Raw genomic sequence first — 20,192 nt, 5'->3', positions numbered from 1 at the left:
ATTTTTATTTTTTTCTGACTCCTTATTACATCCAGCCATAGAATTATACATTAAAATAAACATATTTGAAATAATTAATTTTAAATTATCATAATAATTCATTTAAAATGACCATATTTAATTATTAAAATAATTGCTTGTTTATCAACAACTTTAGCATTTTGAAGCTCTCAGAAGCCAAGTTATGTTATATTCCTTAAGATTTATTTATGCAAGTTTGAAGTATCAATTATCCAAACAGTTTTGTTTGCATATTTTCAGGATGTGTGTGTGTGTATATATATATATATATATATATATATATATATATATATATATATATATATATATATATATATATATATATATATATATATATGTATGAAATACTTGACTTGGTGAATTCTAGCTGTCAATATACTCCTCCCCTCTTAACCACGCCCCCACCTCCCGAAATCGGAGGTCTCAAGGTTGGCAAGTATGATTATGAGAGACATGACGATAAATGTTTTTTTAATGTTTTAAATGCATTCTAAATATTAAATAAATGTGATCAAAAGTCCGCTTACAATGGAGCCCATATGAGCCAATCAATTCTGCCTATAGAGCCCCTAAAACGCATCCAAACACCTCCATTGAGGTTGTATATACAGTCGCGATCAAAAGTTTATGTACTGTCAAGTTCAAACACTGATGACATCTATTAAACAGACAAGAAGCAAGGAATCATGCAGAGATAGAGTTAAATTTTTCTCAATGAGGAGAGACGTATTGGGCTGTACACTTCGTTACAGTTCCAACCTATGCTCTAAGGTACAGTCCCATGTGCTCCTCTATTTATTTGGGAGGTCTCTGGTTACATCACTAAGGCTGCTTCTGAAGGAAGGGGGGTAATTGAATTGAACATATGATTATTCATAATATGGAAATGTGCTGACACTCGGGATATCGCTCTGTCTCTGCTTTGTCTGCGTAAAGGCACCGATGTTCACCCTTGGCAGTCAGCAGGCCGGGTCTGGACACAAACACTGATACAAGACGACTCGCATCTTGGATTGCAAGTTGTCCTTTTGCACAGATCGAAAAGTACAACTTCAGCATAATTGATAATAACTATAGCAACGGCCTTTAAGCATATGAGTTGTGTGATAACTTACACATAATTATTCTAACAATACACTTGTAAAGAACATAATGTCTTGAGTTTCCAATATTTTCTACAACTCTTATTTTTTTGTGATAGAGTGATTGGAGCACATACTTGTTGGTCACAAAAAACATTAATGAAGTTTGGTTCTTTTATGAATTTATTATGGGTCTACTGAAAATGTGACCAAATCTGCTGGATCAAAAGTATACATACGGCTATGTTAATATTTGGTTGTCCCTTGGCAAGTTTCACTGCAATAAGGCGCTTTTGGTAGCCATCCACAAGCTTCTGGTTGAATTTTTGACCACTCCTTTTGACAAAATTGGTGCAGTTTAGCTAAATTTGTTGGGTTTTCTGACATGGACTTGTTTCTTCAGCATTGTCCACACGTTTAAGTCAGGACTTTGGGAAGGCCATTCTAAAACCTTAATTTTAGCCTGATTTAGCCATTCCTTTACCACTTTTGACGTGTGTTTGGGGTCACTGTCCTGTTGGAACACCCAACTGCGCCTAAAACCCAACCTCCGGGCTGATGATTTTAGGTTGTCCTGAAGAATTTGGAGGTAATCCTCCTTTTTCATTGTCCCATTTACTCTCTGTAAAGCACCAGTTCCATTGGCAGCAAAACAGGCCCAGAGCATAATACTACCACCACCATGCTTGACGGTAGGAATGTTGTTCCTGTGATTAAAGGCCTCACCTTTTCTCCTGAGATTTGGTCACATTTTCAGTAGACCCATAATAAATTCATAAAAGAACCAAACTTCATGAATGTTTTTTGTGACCAACAAGTATGTGCTCCAATCACTCTATCACAAAAAAATAAAAGTTGTAGAAATTATTGGAAGCTCAAGACAGCCATGACATCATGTTCTTTACAAGTGTATGTAAACTTTTGATCGCGACTGTACATGATTAAAGTATATATGTAATGTAGTAACGGGCGCATTTATAATATTTAATATTCAGGTATTTTTTATCATTTTAAGCATATGCGGCGCATTAATTTAAACAACGCATCACAACGTTTGCTTTTTTTTTTCTTCATCACTTATTATTACTCACTGCAGACTTCATGGGAGCCAACAAACATAATAAAACATCACTTACTGTGTAATGTCTGCTCTCATTAGGATGCTGACTGCTAGAATGTTCATACAGTATATTCCTATTTAGGTGAAAAATATCTCATAATCCTCTTGAAGAAACTGGCGAGGAAATCGTGTCGTCCTCGCCAGTTGTGGGTTCTAAATGGCTTTCAAAGTGTCCCAACTTGTCGGGTTATAGCCTTAGCCATCTACTTTCCAGGTGAGATGCATGACTTATGATCTACAATAAACCACTTGTTGATGTAAACATAGGGACACACGGTAGTGATCACGGGGCCGTTATAAATAGTTTGTCTACGTTAGCGTTTACAATAATATCACAAATACTTGGTTAATATTCAAGTCACGAAATGTAAATGGAGTATTGTTGGCGCATTTTGAGTGGTGATTTATCGGATTTTATGGGCGGAATAGTGGAGCTCCCATTGGCCCCGCTGTAAGCAGACTTATGATTATATTACATCCGGAGATGCTTTCCTCTTCATTCACCTTAGGTGAATGGAGCCTTGGCCAGGAGGACTTGATATCATCAGATGGTATCCAGCGGTCATTGGGTGTTTCGACCCTGAACCATAACACCCTACCGCTGGTGGGCCGGCAGTGGTGGCCAAGTCACTGCCTATCTCCTCCTCCTGGCTTCCAGCTCATCTCGTCTCTCCTGCTCCATAACCAGCAAGAGGCTCTCTCTGCTGCCTCCCCCATCCTGCGAGCTGCTGTCTTTCTCTCCTTCCCTGTTATTCCCAAGGCTGTGAGCATTCTCCATACCAACTGGGCAGGGAATCCTCTGCAGCCGACCTCGACCGGGAACAGCCATGCCTGCCATCCTTTTCCCCTGCATTCATTCAAAAGGTCCTGGTATTTGGCACTTTTCCTTTCGAAGGCTTGGTCGCACCCTTCTTCCCATGGGACTGTGAGTTCTATGAGAATTATCTTCTTTGCCTCTTCAGACCACAGCACCACATCCGGTCTTAGAGTTGTCTGGACAACCTGGGGGAACTGCAGCCTTCCTCCCAGGTTTACCTTCATGTCCCAAGAACGGGCCATTTGCAATAGGCTCTTCCTTGATGTTGCTGTGGTTGGTGGCTTTTCTCCCTCCCTCACAAACTGGATTGATCTTGTTCTCCCTTGTGGTTGCCGTTTCTTGCATCTCTGCTGCTCCAGGGTGTTAGCCAGTGTCATGAGCACCTTGTACCTTATATTTATGTTTACTTTAATATTTAGAATGCATTAAAAAAATATATCTTTCGTCATGTCTTTCATAATGATCGTGAACGACAGGCAAAATGAAAAAAAAAGTGCAGTTCCCCTTTATGAGTGGAGCTCTTCGGCTAAAAATGTTGGTGACCTTCGAGTCTTGATATTTTTGTTTACGTTTAGCCTTCACACAACTTTTTGTCAATTTCCTGTCATCCAAAAAAGACACACAAAGTAAACGCTCCTCTCTCGCTACCGGAGTTTTGAGTAAATTTAAAGCTTTCCTGTCACTCAACGTGATCACTAACCAGCGTCAACCGCCTTTTCAAGTGGTTGTTTAGGAGCAATGCAACAACGCAAACTAAAGAACAAAACTCTTACACCGCACCCACAGACCGAGTCTCTGGAAACAGATACTCAGTTGATAATGATCGCAACATCAGACATCCTAGTATCAAATGTGGAAAGTCTGCAGCGAAATATAGAATGTCTACAATCACAGAATATCAGCTTGAAAAAGGAGCTTTGTGATGACATTAGCAATCTTATAGATGATATCAAGAACCTTAGAGAGGACTGTGCCATGATAAAGGTCCTGCAAGAAGACAACACTGCTCTGAAGATTACAATAGATGAAAGAGACCAGAATACACAAATGAATGACGTGATTGGCACCAGGCTTCATACCGCAGATCCCCTGATAAAGACCTCGCCTATAATAATCCCGCAAATTATGTGACTCAAAATGTATTACATTTTGGGAATTTTGCTGTTAGTCACAGTCCGTATTTAAGACAAGAAGACACATGTCTCTCTTTACTTAATGCATTCTAATTTGTAATATACAAGGTGGCAACCTATAAAGGTAATAGGAGTCAAAAACTGCCAACAATACTCCCATTTATATGTCGTGACCTGAATATTAACCGATTATTAGCGATATTGTTATATTAAGCGCTAACACTAAGGAACTACTATTAGCGGCGCCTTGATCACAGAGGTAACTAGCTTATGCAGCTATTGACATACTGAGCTGATGCATTGCCTCTGAGTTGGTAAAAGTTTGTTTAAGTTATAAATCATGCCTCTTACTTGTATAGTAGAAGGTTGTGGCCATAAACCGAGAAGTTGGTCAAGATACGGAAAGACAATCGTTTGCAGCACTTTTTTTTTTTCTTACCCTTCGTAATGTTTATTATTAATTATTTATCGAAACGGAAAGATATAATCATCCCATCAGTCGGCATCCCAGTAAGAGCGGACATTGTACAGCAAGTGATTTGTTATGTTTGTAGTTTGTATTTCTTGTTTAGCAATTAGCAATAGCGCTCATAGCTGGATCTGCTTAGCAGTCAGCTTCTAAAACTTGTAGTTCATCCTCCTTATATTCAGGCTCAAAAATGTAAGGTTCTGTGTCATAATTTGTCCCAAAGCAGTCCCATGAATAGTAGCGTTATTGTTGAAGGAAATAGTGAACTTTGGGATGCGCCGTATGCTTAAAATGAGCAAAATACGTAATCTTACCTGTTACTACATTACATACGGTATATACTTACAGTGTGTATAAAACAATGATGGATGTTTTTTATAGCGCTTTATAGACGGACTAGAGCGAATCCCATTATATAGCTGTTTTTTGATAGCGTTTATTTACCTATTTATTTAGAATGCATGAAAAAATATCATACATAACTTTGATTGTCTCACATAAGGATTGAATGTTGAGTGATCGTTCACAATCATTATGAAAGACATGACGACAGATTTTTTTTTTTTGAACGGGTTCTAAATATTTTTAAAAATTGATCAAAAGTGCACTCACAATGGAGCCTCTGGGAGCCGTTCAATTCTTCACATGGAGCCCCTAAAAATCATCTAAACACCTCCACTTAATATACATGATGTAAGTATTTATGTAATGTAGTAACATTTGATATTTACGTATTTTGATCATTGCAAGCATATTCGGAGCATTCATTTCTAAAACGCATCACGTTTGCTTTTTTTCTTCATCACTGATTTCTGCTCACTGCAGACTTTATGAAAGCCAACAAACATGATAAAACATCACTTACTGTACAAGGTCCGCTGTCATTAGGATGCTGACTGCTGGGATGTTCATATATTCCCCTTTAGGTAAAGAATGTCTCATAATCCTCGCAAAGAAACGGGGAGCGGGGAACAAGCGCTTTTCGTGTCGCTCTCGCCAGTTCCAGGTCCTAAATTGGCTGTCAAAGTGTACCAACTTGTCGGATTACCTACTCAGATGTCTCATGTCCAGGTGAGATGCATGATTTATGATCTACAATAAAGTTGCAGGGAAGCAAGGAAACAGCAGACCACTCGATGATGTAAACACAGGGAGACACGGTAGTGAGCACGTCGCCGCTATAATTTGTCTGCGTTAGCGTTTATAATAATAATATCACTAATACCTGGTTAATATTCAACTCACGAAATGTAAATGGAGTATCGTTGGCACATTTTGGATGGTTATTAATCAAATTTTATGGGCGGAATAGTGGAGCTCCCATTGGCTCCGCTGTACTTTTATTTATGTTTATTTAATATTTAGAATGCATCATGTCTTTCATAATGATTGAGAACGATAGACAAAATTCCCCCCTCAAAAAGTGCAATTCCCCTTTAATACCTTTTCATGTGAACTTTAGTGATTGTTTGTGTTACAGATTGAGTACAGGAAGTGAACAAATGTGTGAGCAATTGCTATGAAACATAAAAGGGGGAGGATAAAATGAACTCTGCTTCTTCCTACTCTTTTTCGGACATGTTGAAATGGGAAACTGTAAATATTTGATGTGCCACTTTGTAACTGTATTTGAAATAAACGTACACCACAACCATAGATGCTGCCATTCCGTGTCTTGTGACAAATACCAGAAAAATTCGAAAAATACACTTTTTAGCTGTTATTTTCAGCCATTTTTATGTTCTAACGGGCACCGTGGCAAAAAAAAAAAAAAAAGGGAACCGCTGGACTACTGTATATTGTTTTGTTCCTGTCGTTGCTTGTTAAGATGTTTTTGAATCCCCCTTCAATGCTGGCAAAACATGTAACAAGACCCTACTTGCTCACAGTGAATGGCACCACAGGAGAGAGCATGTCTCTCAGCGTCCAAGAGAGGAAGTTACTGGCGCACGACTGGTGTCAGAAAGCCAAGGGCAAGTAAGTTATCAAGTACAATTTTTGCCCGGCATTCCCTTCAGCAGCAATTGAATGTACCAAACCAAACTGACAACAAATAGTCTTTGCAGTTCATTCTAAAACTTCACAATTAAAATAGTAGGGCTGAGCTATCAGGGCTTTGGTGCCTCACACAGCCTGTAAAGGACACGGAGAACCGGCAGGAACAGCATTTACTTTTAACAAACAGCACTATATACATTATGAGACATTTTTTGTACACACATATATATAGACTCCATAAGTGAACAGTAAATGTTGCAGTCAGATTTCTTGGGTGGGGTCCGAGTTTGAAGGATTTTGCTTGTTTTCATGTTTGTACAGACTGGAGCAGGTGATCGTGCATGTTGGCTGCATGAGTCTCAAAGACTCCCAAGACCTTGTGAGTTCCTGTTTGGAATGAAACATTGCAGATTACTAACACTAAAGCCTGCATGTCTGAACATTACGAGTTTCTGACAATAGTTAAACATTTTACACCAGTTACCTCCTAAAAAATAAAGCTGAGAAGCAACGCCTTAATTTGGTTGAATAAAGATATAATTTAAAAACACCATTGAATCAATTAATTGTTATTGAAATAATGATCAATTGTTTCAGTATAATTATTAAACAATAGACCAAGGGCGTGAAACTTGTTTTCATTGAGGGCCACATGTTAGAGTGAATAATGTATGAATATAAATGTTTAAAGGGGAACATTATCACCAGACCTATGTAAGCGTCAATATATACCTTGATGTTGCAGAAAAAAGACCATATATTTTTTTAACCGATTTCCGAACTCTAAATGGGTGAATTTTGGCGAATTAAACGCCTTTCTATTATTCGCTCTCGGAGCGATGACGTCACAATGTGACGTCACATCGGGAAGCAATCCGCCATTTTCTCACTTTCGTCGGTGTGTTGTCTGAGGGTGTAACAACACGAACAGGGACGGATTCAAGTTGCACCAGTGGCCCAAAGATGCGAAAGTGGCAAGAAATTGGACGAAATTTGTTAAAAATACGAGGCTGTGGGGAAAGCCGACGAAATGGTCAGTCGTTTGTTCCGCACACTTTACCGACGAAAGCTATGCTACGACAGAGATGACAAGAATGTGGGGATATCCTGCGACACTCAAAGCAGATGCTGACATCAACTCCAAAACTGGACAGATCTGCTTTCAGGAAAAGAGAGCGGATGAGGGTATGTCTACAGAATATATTAATTGATGAAAACTTTATTTATTACTCGCGGTTTTACGTAAATTATTATACATAAACTGTGTTTACCAGAAATTTAGCTTAAAAACATTTATTTTTTTCAATCATTCGAGTACATTCGGGTAGTCTTGTGTAATGCAGTATTTTGTGTCTATTTAGGTATGGTTAACCTGAGTGCTGAAATCGTGGAAAAATATATGTTCTTAGCGCGCCTGAAATGGGCTGTCTGCACTCTCAAAGTGCATGTTGTTGCCAAATGTATTTCATATGCTGTAAACCTAGTTCATAGTTGTTAGTTTCCTTTAATGCCAAACAAACACATACCAATCGTTGGTTAGAAGGCGATCGCCGAATTCGTCCTCGTTTTCTCCCGTGTCGCTGGCTGTCGTGTCGTTTTCGTCGGTTTCGCTTGCATACGGTTCAAACCGATATGGCTCAATAGCTTCAGTTTCTTCTTCAATTTCGTTTTTGCTACCTGCCTCCACACTACAACCATCCGTTTCAATACATGCGTAATCTGTTGAATCGCTTAAGCCGCTGAAATCCGAGTCTGAATCCGAGCTAATGTCGCTATAGCTTGCTGTTCTATCCGCCATGTTTGTTTGTGTTGGCATCACTATGTGACGTCACAGAAAAATGGATGGGTGTATATAATGATGGTTAAAATCAGGCACTTTGAAGCTTTTTTTAAGGATATTGCGTGATGGGTAAAATTTTGAAAACAACTTCGAAAAATAAAATAAGCTACTGGGAACTGATTTTTAATGGTTTTAACCCTTCTGAAATTGTGATAATGTTCCCCTTTAAGAACTCACCTCATGATATTGTTACACAATTGCCAAAGCCTTTGATTTTTTTTTTTTTAATGTACACAAAAAAATCAGATTTTACAATTAAAAAAAAAACTGGCAGAATGTTACCGTAAACTATAGCATGTTACTGTAAATAGAAAAACGGTACTACTGTTTTTAATGGTAAAAACTCTGGTGACTTAGCTGCTAGTTCAGTGGTTCTTAACTTGGGTTTGATCGAACCCTAGGGGTTCGGTGAGTCGGCCTCAGGGGTTCGGCAGAGCCTCCGCCGCAGCGGTCAAGACACACCAGACTCATGAATTGATTAACGTGGACTCCGACTTAATTAAATAAAGTTGAAAATCTTATTCGGGTGTTACCATTTCGTGGTCAATTGTACGGAATGTGTACTGTACTATGCAATCTACTAATAAAAGTTTCAATCAATCAATCGTGTAAATAAAAACTTCTCCCTATTTTCGTATCTGTGCTGTAAAGTTAAAATTTGAATGATAATAAAAAAGAAGTCTAAGTCTAAGTATTATGGATACCCCCTGTGATGTGCGGTCACAAACCAACCTCCCAGAGACAGTTCTGTTAGGGTTCAAACGCAGCAGCGTTGCTTTATTCAGTCACTTTTTTGGAATGCAGGTTAACTTAAATTCCTCCTGGTTGGGGCTTTCATTTAAACAAACAAATTATCGCATTCCTCATGCCTTGATCAGGTCTCCTAAATTGCCTGGAACATATAGCAGAGAAATCTCTGATCAGTGCAAAGTTCAATAAAACAGCATTCAATGAATCAAACATCTTACACATTTAGCAGACTAATTTACAAACTACATTTCAGTGGAGCAACACACTTACCGCCCGATGGAAGCAGACCTTTCCCAGCAGGGAGCCAGCCACACAATGAGTCAAACACTGAGGTGCTATTTAAATCAAACACAGTGATTGCCAACCTGACACAGCTGCCTTGGGGCAGGTGGCCACACATCAGCCTGATTGAGGATAAAATTAGGGATGTACTTGCCTTCAATGACCACACCTAGAGGGTGGCGTAGTTTGACCGCCTGGTGCATGCTTTCATTGGGATGGCTGGCCCTCCGCCTAGTCTCACCTGTTCGGAGGTATTGTGATGCTCCACATATCCCCCCCCTAAGCTCCTTGTTGGGACGAGGAGCTTCCTGTTCATCTTCGTAGCGGCGGGACATCGCGTCGGCGTGGCGGATTTCCTTTCCAGGCCGGTGCTCGACGGTGAACTTATAATTTTGCAGTTCCAGAAACCAGCGTGTCACCCGAGCGTTGCTGTCCTTATTGGTGGCCATCCATTTGAGGGGGGCGTGGTCGGTCACCAGAGTGAAGAGTCTTCCCCATAGGTAATACCTGAGATGGTGGATGGCCCACTTCACAGCAAGACACTCTTTCTCCACGGTAGAGTAATTTTTCTCGTGCTTCAGCAATTTTCGGCTAATGAAGGTTATGGGGTGTTCATCGGCGCCAACCAATTGGGCTAGGACTGCCCCGATCCCAGTGCCAGAGGCATCTGTGTGGAGGACGAATGGCTTCGTGAAGTCAGGTGCAACAAGGATGGGTTCCTCACACAGAGCCTGCTTTAACTTCTCGAAGGCCCCTTCCGTTTCGGTGGTCCAAGATACTCGGTGGGTTGACCGTTGGCGAGTGAGGTCGTTGAGGGGGGCCGCTATTGTGGCAAACTCTTTGATAAACTTCTGGTAGTAGCCGATCAGACCTAAGAAGGACTGCACCTGTTTTTTAGTGATGGGGCGGGGCCAGTTCCGTATCTTCTCCACCTTCTGGGCTTGGGGTCGCACACACCCACGGCCTATCGTATACCCGAGGTAGTCGGTTTCGGTCCATCCTACCCGGCACTTCTTGCCGTTCGCTGTTAGACCAGCCTGACGAAGGGCCTTGAGGACAGCCTCCAGGTGTTCCAGATGGTGGGCCCAGGTGGCGCTGTGGACCACGATGTCATCAAGATATGCGGCGGCATAGGCTTGGTGAGGACGGAGGATTCGGTCCATCATGCGCTGGAAGGTCGCAGGGGCCCCGTGGATGCCGAAGGGGAGGACAGTGTACTGGAATAAGCCGTCTGGAGTTGAGAAGGCCGTCTTGGGTTTGGCTCTCTGGGTCAGGGGTACCTGCCAATAACCTTTTGTCAAGTCCATGGTGCTGACGAAGCGGGCAGGTCCAAGGCGGTCAATCAGCTCATCGGCTCTAGGCATGGGATATGCATCGAAGGTGGATATGTCGTTTAGTTTTCGGAAGTCGTTGCAAAACCTCAAGGAGCCATCTGGTTTAGGGACGATCACGATTGGACTGGACCAAGGGCTGTAGGACTCTTCAATGACGCCTTGGTCAAGCATCTTTTTTACCTCTTCTTTTATTGCTTCCCTCCGCGCTTCTGGGACCCTGTATGGTCGTTTCCTGACCACCTTCCCAGGCGGGGTCTCTATGTCATGTTCTATGACATGGGTGCGCCCGGGCATCTCTGCAAAAATGTCCCGGTAGCGGTCCAAGAGCTCTTGGACATCTTGGATTTGTGTTGGGCCAAGGTCCACGCCTACATTGACGGCAGGTTTCTGGGAAGAGAGGTCCGTTAGAAGGGCAGGGCTAGGCAAAGGTGCAGCAGTGTGCCATCTGTTCTATACATTTACATGGTACAGCTGCAAACCTTTCCTCTGGCCGGGTTGCTGTACACGGTAGTTGACGGCCCCCACTCGCTCAGCGATCTCGTACGGGCCGTGCCACTTAGCCAAGAATTTGCACTCTGCCGTCGGGACCAATACTAAGACAAGGTCACCCACCTTAAACTCACGGAGACGGGCGCCCTTGTTGTATATTCGTGCCTGGGCGGATTGAGCCTTCTCCATATGGTCCCGGACCAGTGGCCATACCCTTCTGGCTCTCTCCTGTAGGTGTTCCACGTGGTCTATAACGTTCCGGTGGGGGGAGGGCTGACTTTCCCAGGCTTGCTTGGCGAGGTCTAGCAGACCCCGTGGATTCCGCCCGTAGAGCAGCTCAAAGGGAGAAAAACCTGTAGAGGCTTGTGGCACTTCACGAATAGCAAACAGTACATAAGGAATTAACCGGTCCCCGTCTTTCCCGTCAACTTCAACCAGTTTCCTTAACATTGTCTTCAAGGTTGAATTAAAGCGTTCCACTAGTCCGTTAGTTTGTGGGTGATGGACTGAGGTTCTGATCTGTTTTATCTTAAGCGATTTATACAATGTGGTCATTACACGGGCCATAAAACAGGTACCCTGGTCTGTCAAAACCTCGTCTGCTATTCCAACCCGGCTAAAAAGCATGAGTAGTTCATGGGCAACATTCTTGGCGGTAGCAACACGCAAGGGAATGGCCTCGGGGTATCGGGTTGCGTAATCGACGATGACAAGGATATAGAGGTGTCCACGAGACGATTTTGGCAACGGCCCCACAATGTCCATAGCTATTCGTGAAAATGGCGTCTCAATAATAAGGAGGGGTATGAGGGGATTCCGGAGAAAGGGCCGTGGTGCCGCTTTTTGGCATTCAGGACAGGTGCGACAAAAGTCTTCGACGGCTCGCTTCACCCCGGGCCAATAAAAACGGGCGACCACTCGGTCATAGGTTTTCTGGGCGCCCAGATGAGCCCCTAATTGGTGGGAGTGAGCGAGGTACAACACCCGGGTGACGTAACCTTTTGGCACTAATAGTTGTTCGACAACTTCCCCACCCTTAGCTTTTGCACTTCGGTACAACAGACCCGCTTTTACCAAAAAATGAGGATAAGACATCACACTCACCCCAGAGACCAGTTGACCGTCTATGGTGGTGATGCTTTGGCGGGCCATTTCCAGGTTGGGGTCAGCCCATTGGGCTGTGGCGTACTCGCCTTGAGGAGGATTCCCCTCGACCGGCATGAGCGGGAACTCAGAGAAGGGGTCTTCACTGGCTGGAGGGGTCTCTCCCCCACTGGTGTCTCTTTCAGATGCTCCACTTCCTGGTGAGGTTCCTCTAGGTGCTCGGAAGGTGGGGAATGCGGTCCGCGGGGTCGAGGCTGCGGGGCGCCGGTCTCTTTGTCTTGTTTGTCGGGGAGGATGTGGGCGGCGGCGGCCTGGGTTCCAATACCGCTGGAAGAGGACACAATCCGTGCCTATCATCAGAGGGACAGGTAGGTTGGGGACCACCCCAGCAGCCACAACGGCGTCTCCACGGGGGGTCAGGACCCGGATATGGCTGACCGGGTAATGGCGGACATCACCATGGACGCAGGTGACCGGGATGGTGTCTGCACCGACAGGACCAGCGTAGTCAGCCCTCACCAAGGTGACGACGCTGCCAGAATCAATCAGGGCATGGCCGTCTGTACCTCCCACCCGCACCGGCAGGGTGGCATGGGGTCGGCTGGTGTCCCCGGTGTGCAAGCAAGGTCGGTGGGCACCCGAGCTGGCGGCAGAGGGCATTGAGACGTCTCTGTCCCGTTCCGGACAGGCCCAGGAGGTGTGGCCTTCTCGCCCGCAGACATAGCACCTTCTGGGGGGTCGGGCCAACCTTTCCGGTGGGTTACTATCCCTTGGGGCATTACGTGGAGGAGATCGCCGGCGTTCACGGCCCATCCTTTCAGCAGGGGTGGGGCGGCTTGGCTCAGCTCTGGTGGTTCGGAGCATCTCGTTGCTAACTTGGTAGTTCTCCAACAGAGCTACCAGAGAATCCAGGGAGGTGGGGCTCACCTGCGCAGCATACTTTCTGGCATCGGGCGGCAAAGCTCGAATACACCGATCAATCACCAATCTTTGGATCCAGGGTGTCTCCCCGCCACTCGTCAGCCAGCCCTGGGTAAGACGTAGTAGTTCTGCAAGCTGGGCCCTGGGCGGCTGGCTGGCACAGTAGGCCCAGGCGTGGTATCGCTGAGCTCTAGCTGGTAGACTGTACCCATGACTTGCTAATATGGCGGCCTTGAGCTTGGGGTAGTCTCGTGCGTCCTCTGCTCGCAGGTCACGGCAGGCGTGCTGGGCCTCCCCAATGAGGAACGGGGCAATTATTCCTGCCCACTCACCGGGTGGCCATCGCTCCCTTGTAGCAGTGCGCTCGAAGAGCTCCAAATAGGCTTCAACGTCGTCATCGGGGCCTTGTTTGGTGAGGACTCCCCCCGGGGCTCGAACCACTGCTTCGTCTTTGTCGACCTTCTTGAGCAGTTCCTTCATCGCATTCTGCAACTCCGCCTGGCTTTGCAGGAGCGCCCTTACTGCTTGCTCCATACTGTGGTTGGGGAGGGTCTTCTATACCTGCATTCTCCACCAATTTGTGATGTGCGGTCACAAACCAACCTCCCAGAGACAGTTCTGTTAGGGTTCAAACGCAGCAGCGTTGCTTTATTCAGTCACTTTTTTGGAATGCAGGTTAACTTAAATTCCTCCTGGTTGGGGCTTTCATTTAAACAAACAAATTATCGCATTCCTCATGCCTTGATCAGGTCTCCTAAATTGCCTGGAACATATCGCAGAGAAATCTCTGATCAGTGCAAAGTTCAATAAAACACAGCATTCAATGAATCAAACATCTCACACATTTAGCAGACTAATTTACAAACTACATTTCAGTGGAGCAACACACTTACCGCCCGATGGAAGCAGACCTTTCCCAGCAGGGAGCCAGCCACACAATGAGTCAAACACTGAGGTGCTATTTAAATCAAACACAGTGATTGCCAACCTGACACAGCTGCCTTGGGGCAGGTGGCCACACATCAGCCTGATTGAGGATAAAATTAGGGATGTACTTGCCTTCAATGACCACACCTAGAGGGTGGCGTAGTTTGACCGCCTGGTGCATGCTTTCATTGGGATGGCTGGCCCTCCGCCTAGTCTCACCTGTTCGGAGGTATTGTGATGCTCCACACCCCAAACAATGTTCCCTCTAATATTCCATCTGATTTGCAAGTGTGTAATTTGTTGTGAGTTCATGCACTGTGTTGCTTTTGTTCTTTGAACAAGGGGATGTTCATGCACGGTTCATTTTGTGCACTATTAAAAAAACAACATAACTTTGTCTTGAATTTGAAAAAAATAAAATAAAACATTTTATTTTTCACTAAAGAAGGGTTCGGTAAATGTGCGTATGAAACTGGTGGGGTTCGGTACCTCCAACAAGGTTAAGAACCACTGTGCTAGTTTGTTTTTTTGATCGTAAAATCTATTTATTACAGTGTATTACTGTAAATTGAAAAATGGTACCACAGTTTTTTTATTATGATAAAATTATGGCGACTGAGCTGTGTTTTTGTTTATTTTTTTAAAACATTTTTTACTGTAAAATCTATTGTAATGTTTACAGTGTACATTTTGATAGATAACTTACCTTTGAAATAACTAGTGAAGCATATATTCAAGTTTTTATTTTAACATAACAAATGTTAGGAATGGATATGATAACATAATACTTCTTAAATTTTTGATAATATTACAGTCAAAAGGTATGCGACAGCATGCAAAAGAAAAAATACTTTTATTGAGGCATATTATTTCCAGGCTTATAAAATGAAGCGCCTGGGCCTTTAGTCTGACACCTGTGCAATAGATGTTTTTATTAATGAAATAACATTTACTGTAATCATATCATTTATATTTTGATGTCCAGCTTTGTGTTTATTCTTTAATTTCACAATGCTTTGATACATGTACAACATTAAGGCAGAAGGGAAAACCTTCATACATGACAAATAACACCATATTCAAAGTAAAACAGCTCCACATTAATTGCATATAATTGGTTATGCCATAGTATAGGATAGAAAAATAGCCATAAGTGTACCAATGTTGTTTACAAAATAAAAGGTACAAATGATTTCCAGTTAGAAACCAAAAAGATAGGAAAATAATTATTTTGTGCAAATATGTAAAGTCTTAATCTTTTAGTAAAAATGACTGCTTTTATTCCCATGAATTGACCACATAACGCATGCAATTCTGCTCTTACGGTTTATCAGGCTAGCCACGCAGCTTCAATCAATGCTAATGGAATAGCCGTCATCGCTCCCTCCTTCTTCAAACCAAGCTCTGCAGGTATGTGATGCTTAAAAAAAAAAACCTTTACCGGTAAATATAAAGTTGGAGTTACAATTATGACACGTTTGTCTCGTCTCAGAGGCGCTGAGGACGTACCTCCAGGAAGTGGCTTCTGTGGCCCCATCAGTGCCCTTCTATTATTACCATATTCCAGCTCTTACTGGTGTTAATGGTCAGTGTCACTAATGATTTCTTTCCAACAAGGTAAAAGCAATCATTATTTAGCAATTTTATTTCTCCTTTCTCCTGTCTGTCCTCAAGTGCCTGCTAGGGATTTACTGGAAGGAATCGAGACCCTCATTCCCTCCTTCAGGGGTGTGAAGTTCTCAGGAAGTGACCTGATGGACTTGGGCCAGTGCGTCAGCCACATTCAGCCCCATTGCTCAGTCATGTACGGCGTGGACGAGGTGTGGTGCTCAGGCTGCATGATGACATTCTGTGCTGTGACCTATGACCTCCACTGTTAACACACTAAAGACTTTACTCTCTTATAGCAACTGTTGGCAGCCCTTGTGTTAGGAGCCCACGGAGCAGTCGGCAGGTGGGTGCTTTTTATAGTTTATGTATCCATAACTACACTGTAAAAAATGACCGTTAATAACTACGGGAATCAATTGTTAAATAGCAACGGTAAAACACTGTAAAAAGTTTATCACACCATTGCAAGGGTCAGCAACCCGCGGCCCTTGAGCCGCATGCGGCTCTTTAGTGCTGCCCTAGTGGCTCCCTGGAGCATTTTTAAAAAAGGATTGAAAATGGAAAAAGATGGGAACATTTTTTTTAGTATGTTTTTTGTTTGAGGACAAACATGACACAAACCTTCCCAATTCTAAGAAAGCCCACTGTTTAATATGTTTGTGTGCATGCTTCACTGATGAGAGTATTTGGTGAACATCGCTTTGTCCTACTAATTTCGGCGGTTCTTGAACTCACCATAGTGTGGACTCTGACGCAACGGTTAGTTTACATGTAAAATCTTCCACTCCTTCTTTGTCTCATTTTGTCCACCAAACATTTTATGCTGTGCGTGAATGCACAAAGGTGCGCTTTGTTGATGTTATTGACTTGTTGGAGTGCTAATCAGGCATATTTGGTTAGTGCTTAACGGCAAGCTAATCAATGCTAACAGGCTATTTAGGCTAGCTGTATTTTAATATTGCATCATTATGCCTCATTTGTAGGTATATTTGAGCTCATTTACTTCCCTTTACTTGTATCCTCTTTGTATATAATTTAGTTTTGCATGTCTCATGACACATTATCTGTATGTAATATTGGCTGCATTTCAGATAGTTGTTTGTGTGCCATGTTGTTCCAGACCACAGCAAACGTTACCCAGTTTGCCAAAGATTGTAATACATACAAGAGAAGAAGACAGCCTGCCGTTTCCTTTAACTTGGACACACACATCTATACATTTGGCCATTAAAAGCCAGTAATTTCCAGGAGTTATCTCACCTTCTGAGTAGCCTCTGAGTTACTAATGGTTTCTAATGTTGTAAAAATGTCTAGAATAAATATTACATTTCAACATTTCTGTCAACAAAGATTGGCTTCAGCCTGCGACACATAGGAATTTTGATAGTAGGCTATTATAGCTAATATAGACACTTACGTCATGTGTTGTCTTCATCATAAGACTTATATACGATTTTTTGCGGCTCCAGACAGATTTGTTTTTTGTATTTTTGGTCCAATATGGCTCTTTCAATGTTTTGGGGTGCCGACCCCTGCACTAGTGAATGCAGTGGATTCCTGCAAACCGAGAAACAGTAGATAAACTAAATTACGTACAAAACACATGACTTTACTGTGAAAATCAGGAAAAATTGTACAATGCATTTGTAAATACTGTAATGTCACAAGCATGCAAATCCTACAATACACGGTATTATTGTGTCTAAATTAAAGATTTTGCAGATTGTACATTTTAAATTTACAGCATACCTTAATTGTGTTAAAGCATTAGCTTAGTTAACTTTTGGCGAACAACATGTTTTGTTTTATTTTTGTGGCAAGTTGTTTCAGACAATTAGGGGTTAGATCTATGTGCTTCATTGGAAACTGCATCGAAATGAACCACGCTGCGCGTTTAAGTGTGCTGGAACTGGTTGCAAGCAGCTTTTTAACAGATACGGAGCATTTAAGGCACATTTTTAATACATCATTTTAAGGAATGTGTTTCTGAAGGCCATTTTGTGAGATGTCCAGTGAAAGGTTGTACAAATACTTTCAAGTTAAAATCCTCATGTGCCGCTCACATGTCTCGGAAACACAGGCATTTTGCAACATTCGTATCTTGTTAGCGCTCGTGCCTCACAGCGAGAAGTTCCTGCGTTCCATTCTCCCAATGACTGCGTGGGTTCTCTCAGGGTACTCCGGTTTTCCTCCCACCTCCAAAGACATGCACCTGGGGATAGGCTGATTGGCGACACTAAAATTGGCCCTAATTTGTTTTATGGTGGATTCCTGGCAAACGCAGCTGCCAGTATTTTAACCGTAAATTCTGTAGAATTCCATCCATCCATCCATCCATTTTCTACCGCATGTTCCCTTCGGGGTCGCGGGGGGCGCTGGAGCCTATCTCAGCTACAATCGGGCGGAAGGCGGGGTACACCCTGGACAAGTCGCCATCTCATCACAGGGCCAACACAGATAGACAGACAACATTCACACTCACATTCACACACTAGGGCCAATTTAGAATTGTTTTTTTGTAAACAGGTTAACAACATATAATTTATTTTCATAGTAATTAACTGTAAGCAAAAACAGTTATCTACTGTAAAATTAACGGATTCAACATCAACGTACTATAATGTCCTATACATCATAACTGTATTTTTTACAGTCAATTCCTTGCAACCACAGCTACCGGTATTTTACCGTAAATTGCGCTTCTTCTTTTTTTTGCGGCAAAAAGGTGCTGATCTTTTGAAACGTGCACATTGTGTTATTTCCCCTACATTTTATGGTATGAATGGGTTGACTGATACGTTGTCGATTAGCAGGACGACACATCGAATTTTGGTGTACATCCAACTTCCGTCTGTCTATTGATATTACATCATTGCATCATATGTCCATGAACCAGGATGTGCAAAAACAACCTGACAGATCTCTTTTAAACTTTATAAAGGGATGAAACAAAGAAAGAACCCATGAATTGTTTGTGTTCACATTAACATCAAACGTGACCTAACATTGCAACGTCTTGCATCTTCCTCCATCAACCAGGAAGAAGTGCGATTGGCATTGTTGGTTATTCTTTCGAAACTTTGTAAAAGGATGAAACAGAGAAAGAACCTGTAAAATGTTGGTGACAATTTTATTTTAACATCAAAAATATTATTAGTATTATTAAGTTGGACTGTATTTATTTTAGCTATGCGTGATTTTATGTAAATGTATTTTTTCATTGGTCCTTTTAATGAGTGTTTGTTTTTGAATCAGCCTGATGTAAACCTTGATAATAATCTTTGTGATTAACACATGCTTTAGGTTTAGTCATGATCCGTGGGCCGGATCATGTTTTATTTAGTTATGCTGTTAGTTTTGGACTTCCTTAGTTCCTGGTTTCACTTCCTTGTTTGAGTTTGTTTTGTTTCAATGGTTACCCATTAGTTTCACCTGTTCCACGTGTGGACTCACACACCTGTCACCAATCCTGTCACTGTTATTTAAGCTTACCTTTGTTCATCACTCGTTCTGCCTGCATTGTCTTGATGTCACACCGGTTTATGTCTTGCTCTGACCAACCTACCTTCACGCTGTTGTCCGGAGCCGTCTCTTTGCATTGGAAGAACACCCGCGCAGCGAGCTGCGACCCCCACGTGACAGTTTATCCTGTTAAACTGAAAGTAGATTAGATATCATTATGAATATGATTACAATCAAGACTAAAATGATACATTTTGTGTTAATATTTGAGTGGGTCCTGTGCCCTTCTGTACTGGAAAAGTTGGGCCGTGAGGTCAAAAAGGTTAGGAACCCCTGATGTAGACCACAAGTAAGTGTTTTAAATATAGTAAAAAAAATAATTAATTACCCTTTTAATGTAACATTGCAAAATCTTCCGTCAGCACCTGAACCAGGAAATAGGCTGCTCATAAACAAACAGTTAAACAATTTTTTTTTTCTATCCATCCCATCCATTTTCTACCGCTTATTCCCTTCGGGGTCGCGGGGGGCGCTGGAGCCTATCTCAGCTTATAGGCATTAATGTGTTTCTTTCTCTGCCTGCAGCACGTACAACTATCTGGGATCTCACATGAACAAGCTGTTGTCTGAGTTTGAGAAGGGCAACCTTGCAAACGCTAGAAGCATTCAGGTAGCTTGACACTTGTCCCATTTTCTCCATTTCGACGTTTTTCATCTATTTTTTTTGTGGTATTTTTGTGCAGTTCAAGATGCAAGAACTTATCAGCTACGCTGTAAAACTGGGTGCGCGTTCTCTCAACAAACTGATCATTCCATTCTGAGCCGTTTTGTC

At 42.6% G+C, this 20,192-nt stretch overlaps 1 protein-coding gene across 3 annotated transcripts in view; it reads left to right on the top strand.

Moving 5' to 3' along the window:
* The window catches only part of npl (N-acetylneuraminate pyruvate lyase (dihydrodipicolinate synthase)), a 37,845-nt gene that overhangs the window by 12,020 nt on the left and 5,633 nt on the right, over positions 1–20,192 (top strand). For 2 of the 3 annotated variants that reach the window (XM_061977949.1, XM_061977948.1), the window contains exons 4-11: positions 6,532–6,619; positions 6,962–7,019; positions 15,622–15,697; positions 15,780–15,872; positions 15,962–16,107; positions 16,195–16,241; positions 19,946–20,030; positions 20,104–20,143. In XM_061977949.1, coding sequence (XP_061833933.1) covers positions 6,532–6,619; positions 6,962–7,019; positions 15,622–15,697; positions 15,780–15,872; positions 15,962–16,107; positions 16,195–16,241; positions 19,946–20,030; positions 20,104–20,143 — 633 coding nt within the window. Of the gene's footprint in view, positions 1–5,568; positions 5,714–6,531; positions 6,620–6,961; positions 7,020–15,621; positions 15,698–15,779; positions 15,873–15,961; positions 16,108–16,194; positions 16,242–19,945; positions 20,031–20,103; positions 20,144–20,192 lie in introns of all 3 variants that reach the window. The other variant, XM_061977950.1, reaches the window with a different exon arrangement.

The sequence above is a fragment of the Nerophis lumbriciformis genome, linkage group LG18 (genome assembly GCF_033978685.3).
Source record: "Nerophis lumbriciformis linkage group LG18, RoL_Nlum_v2.1, whole genome shotgun sequence".
NCBI lineage: Eukaryota > Metazoa > Chordata > Actinopteri > Syngnathiformes > Syngnathidae > Nerophis > Nerophis lumbriciformis.
The sequence above is the reverse complement of the archived record's forward strand: the minus strand, read 5'-3'. Positions and strand labels throughout refer to the sequence as shown.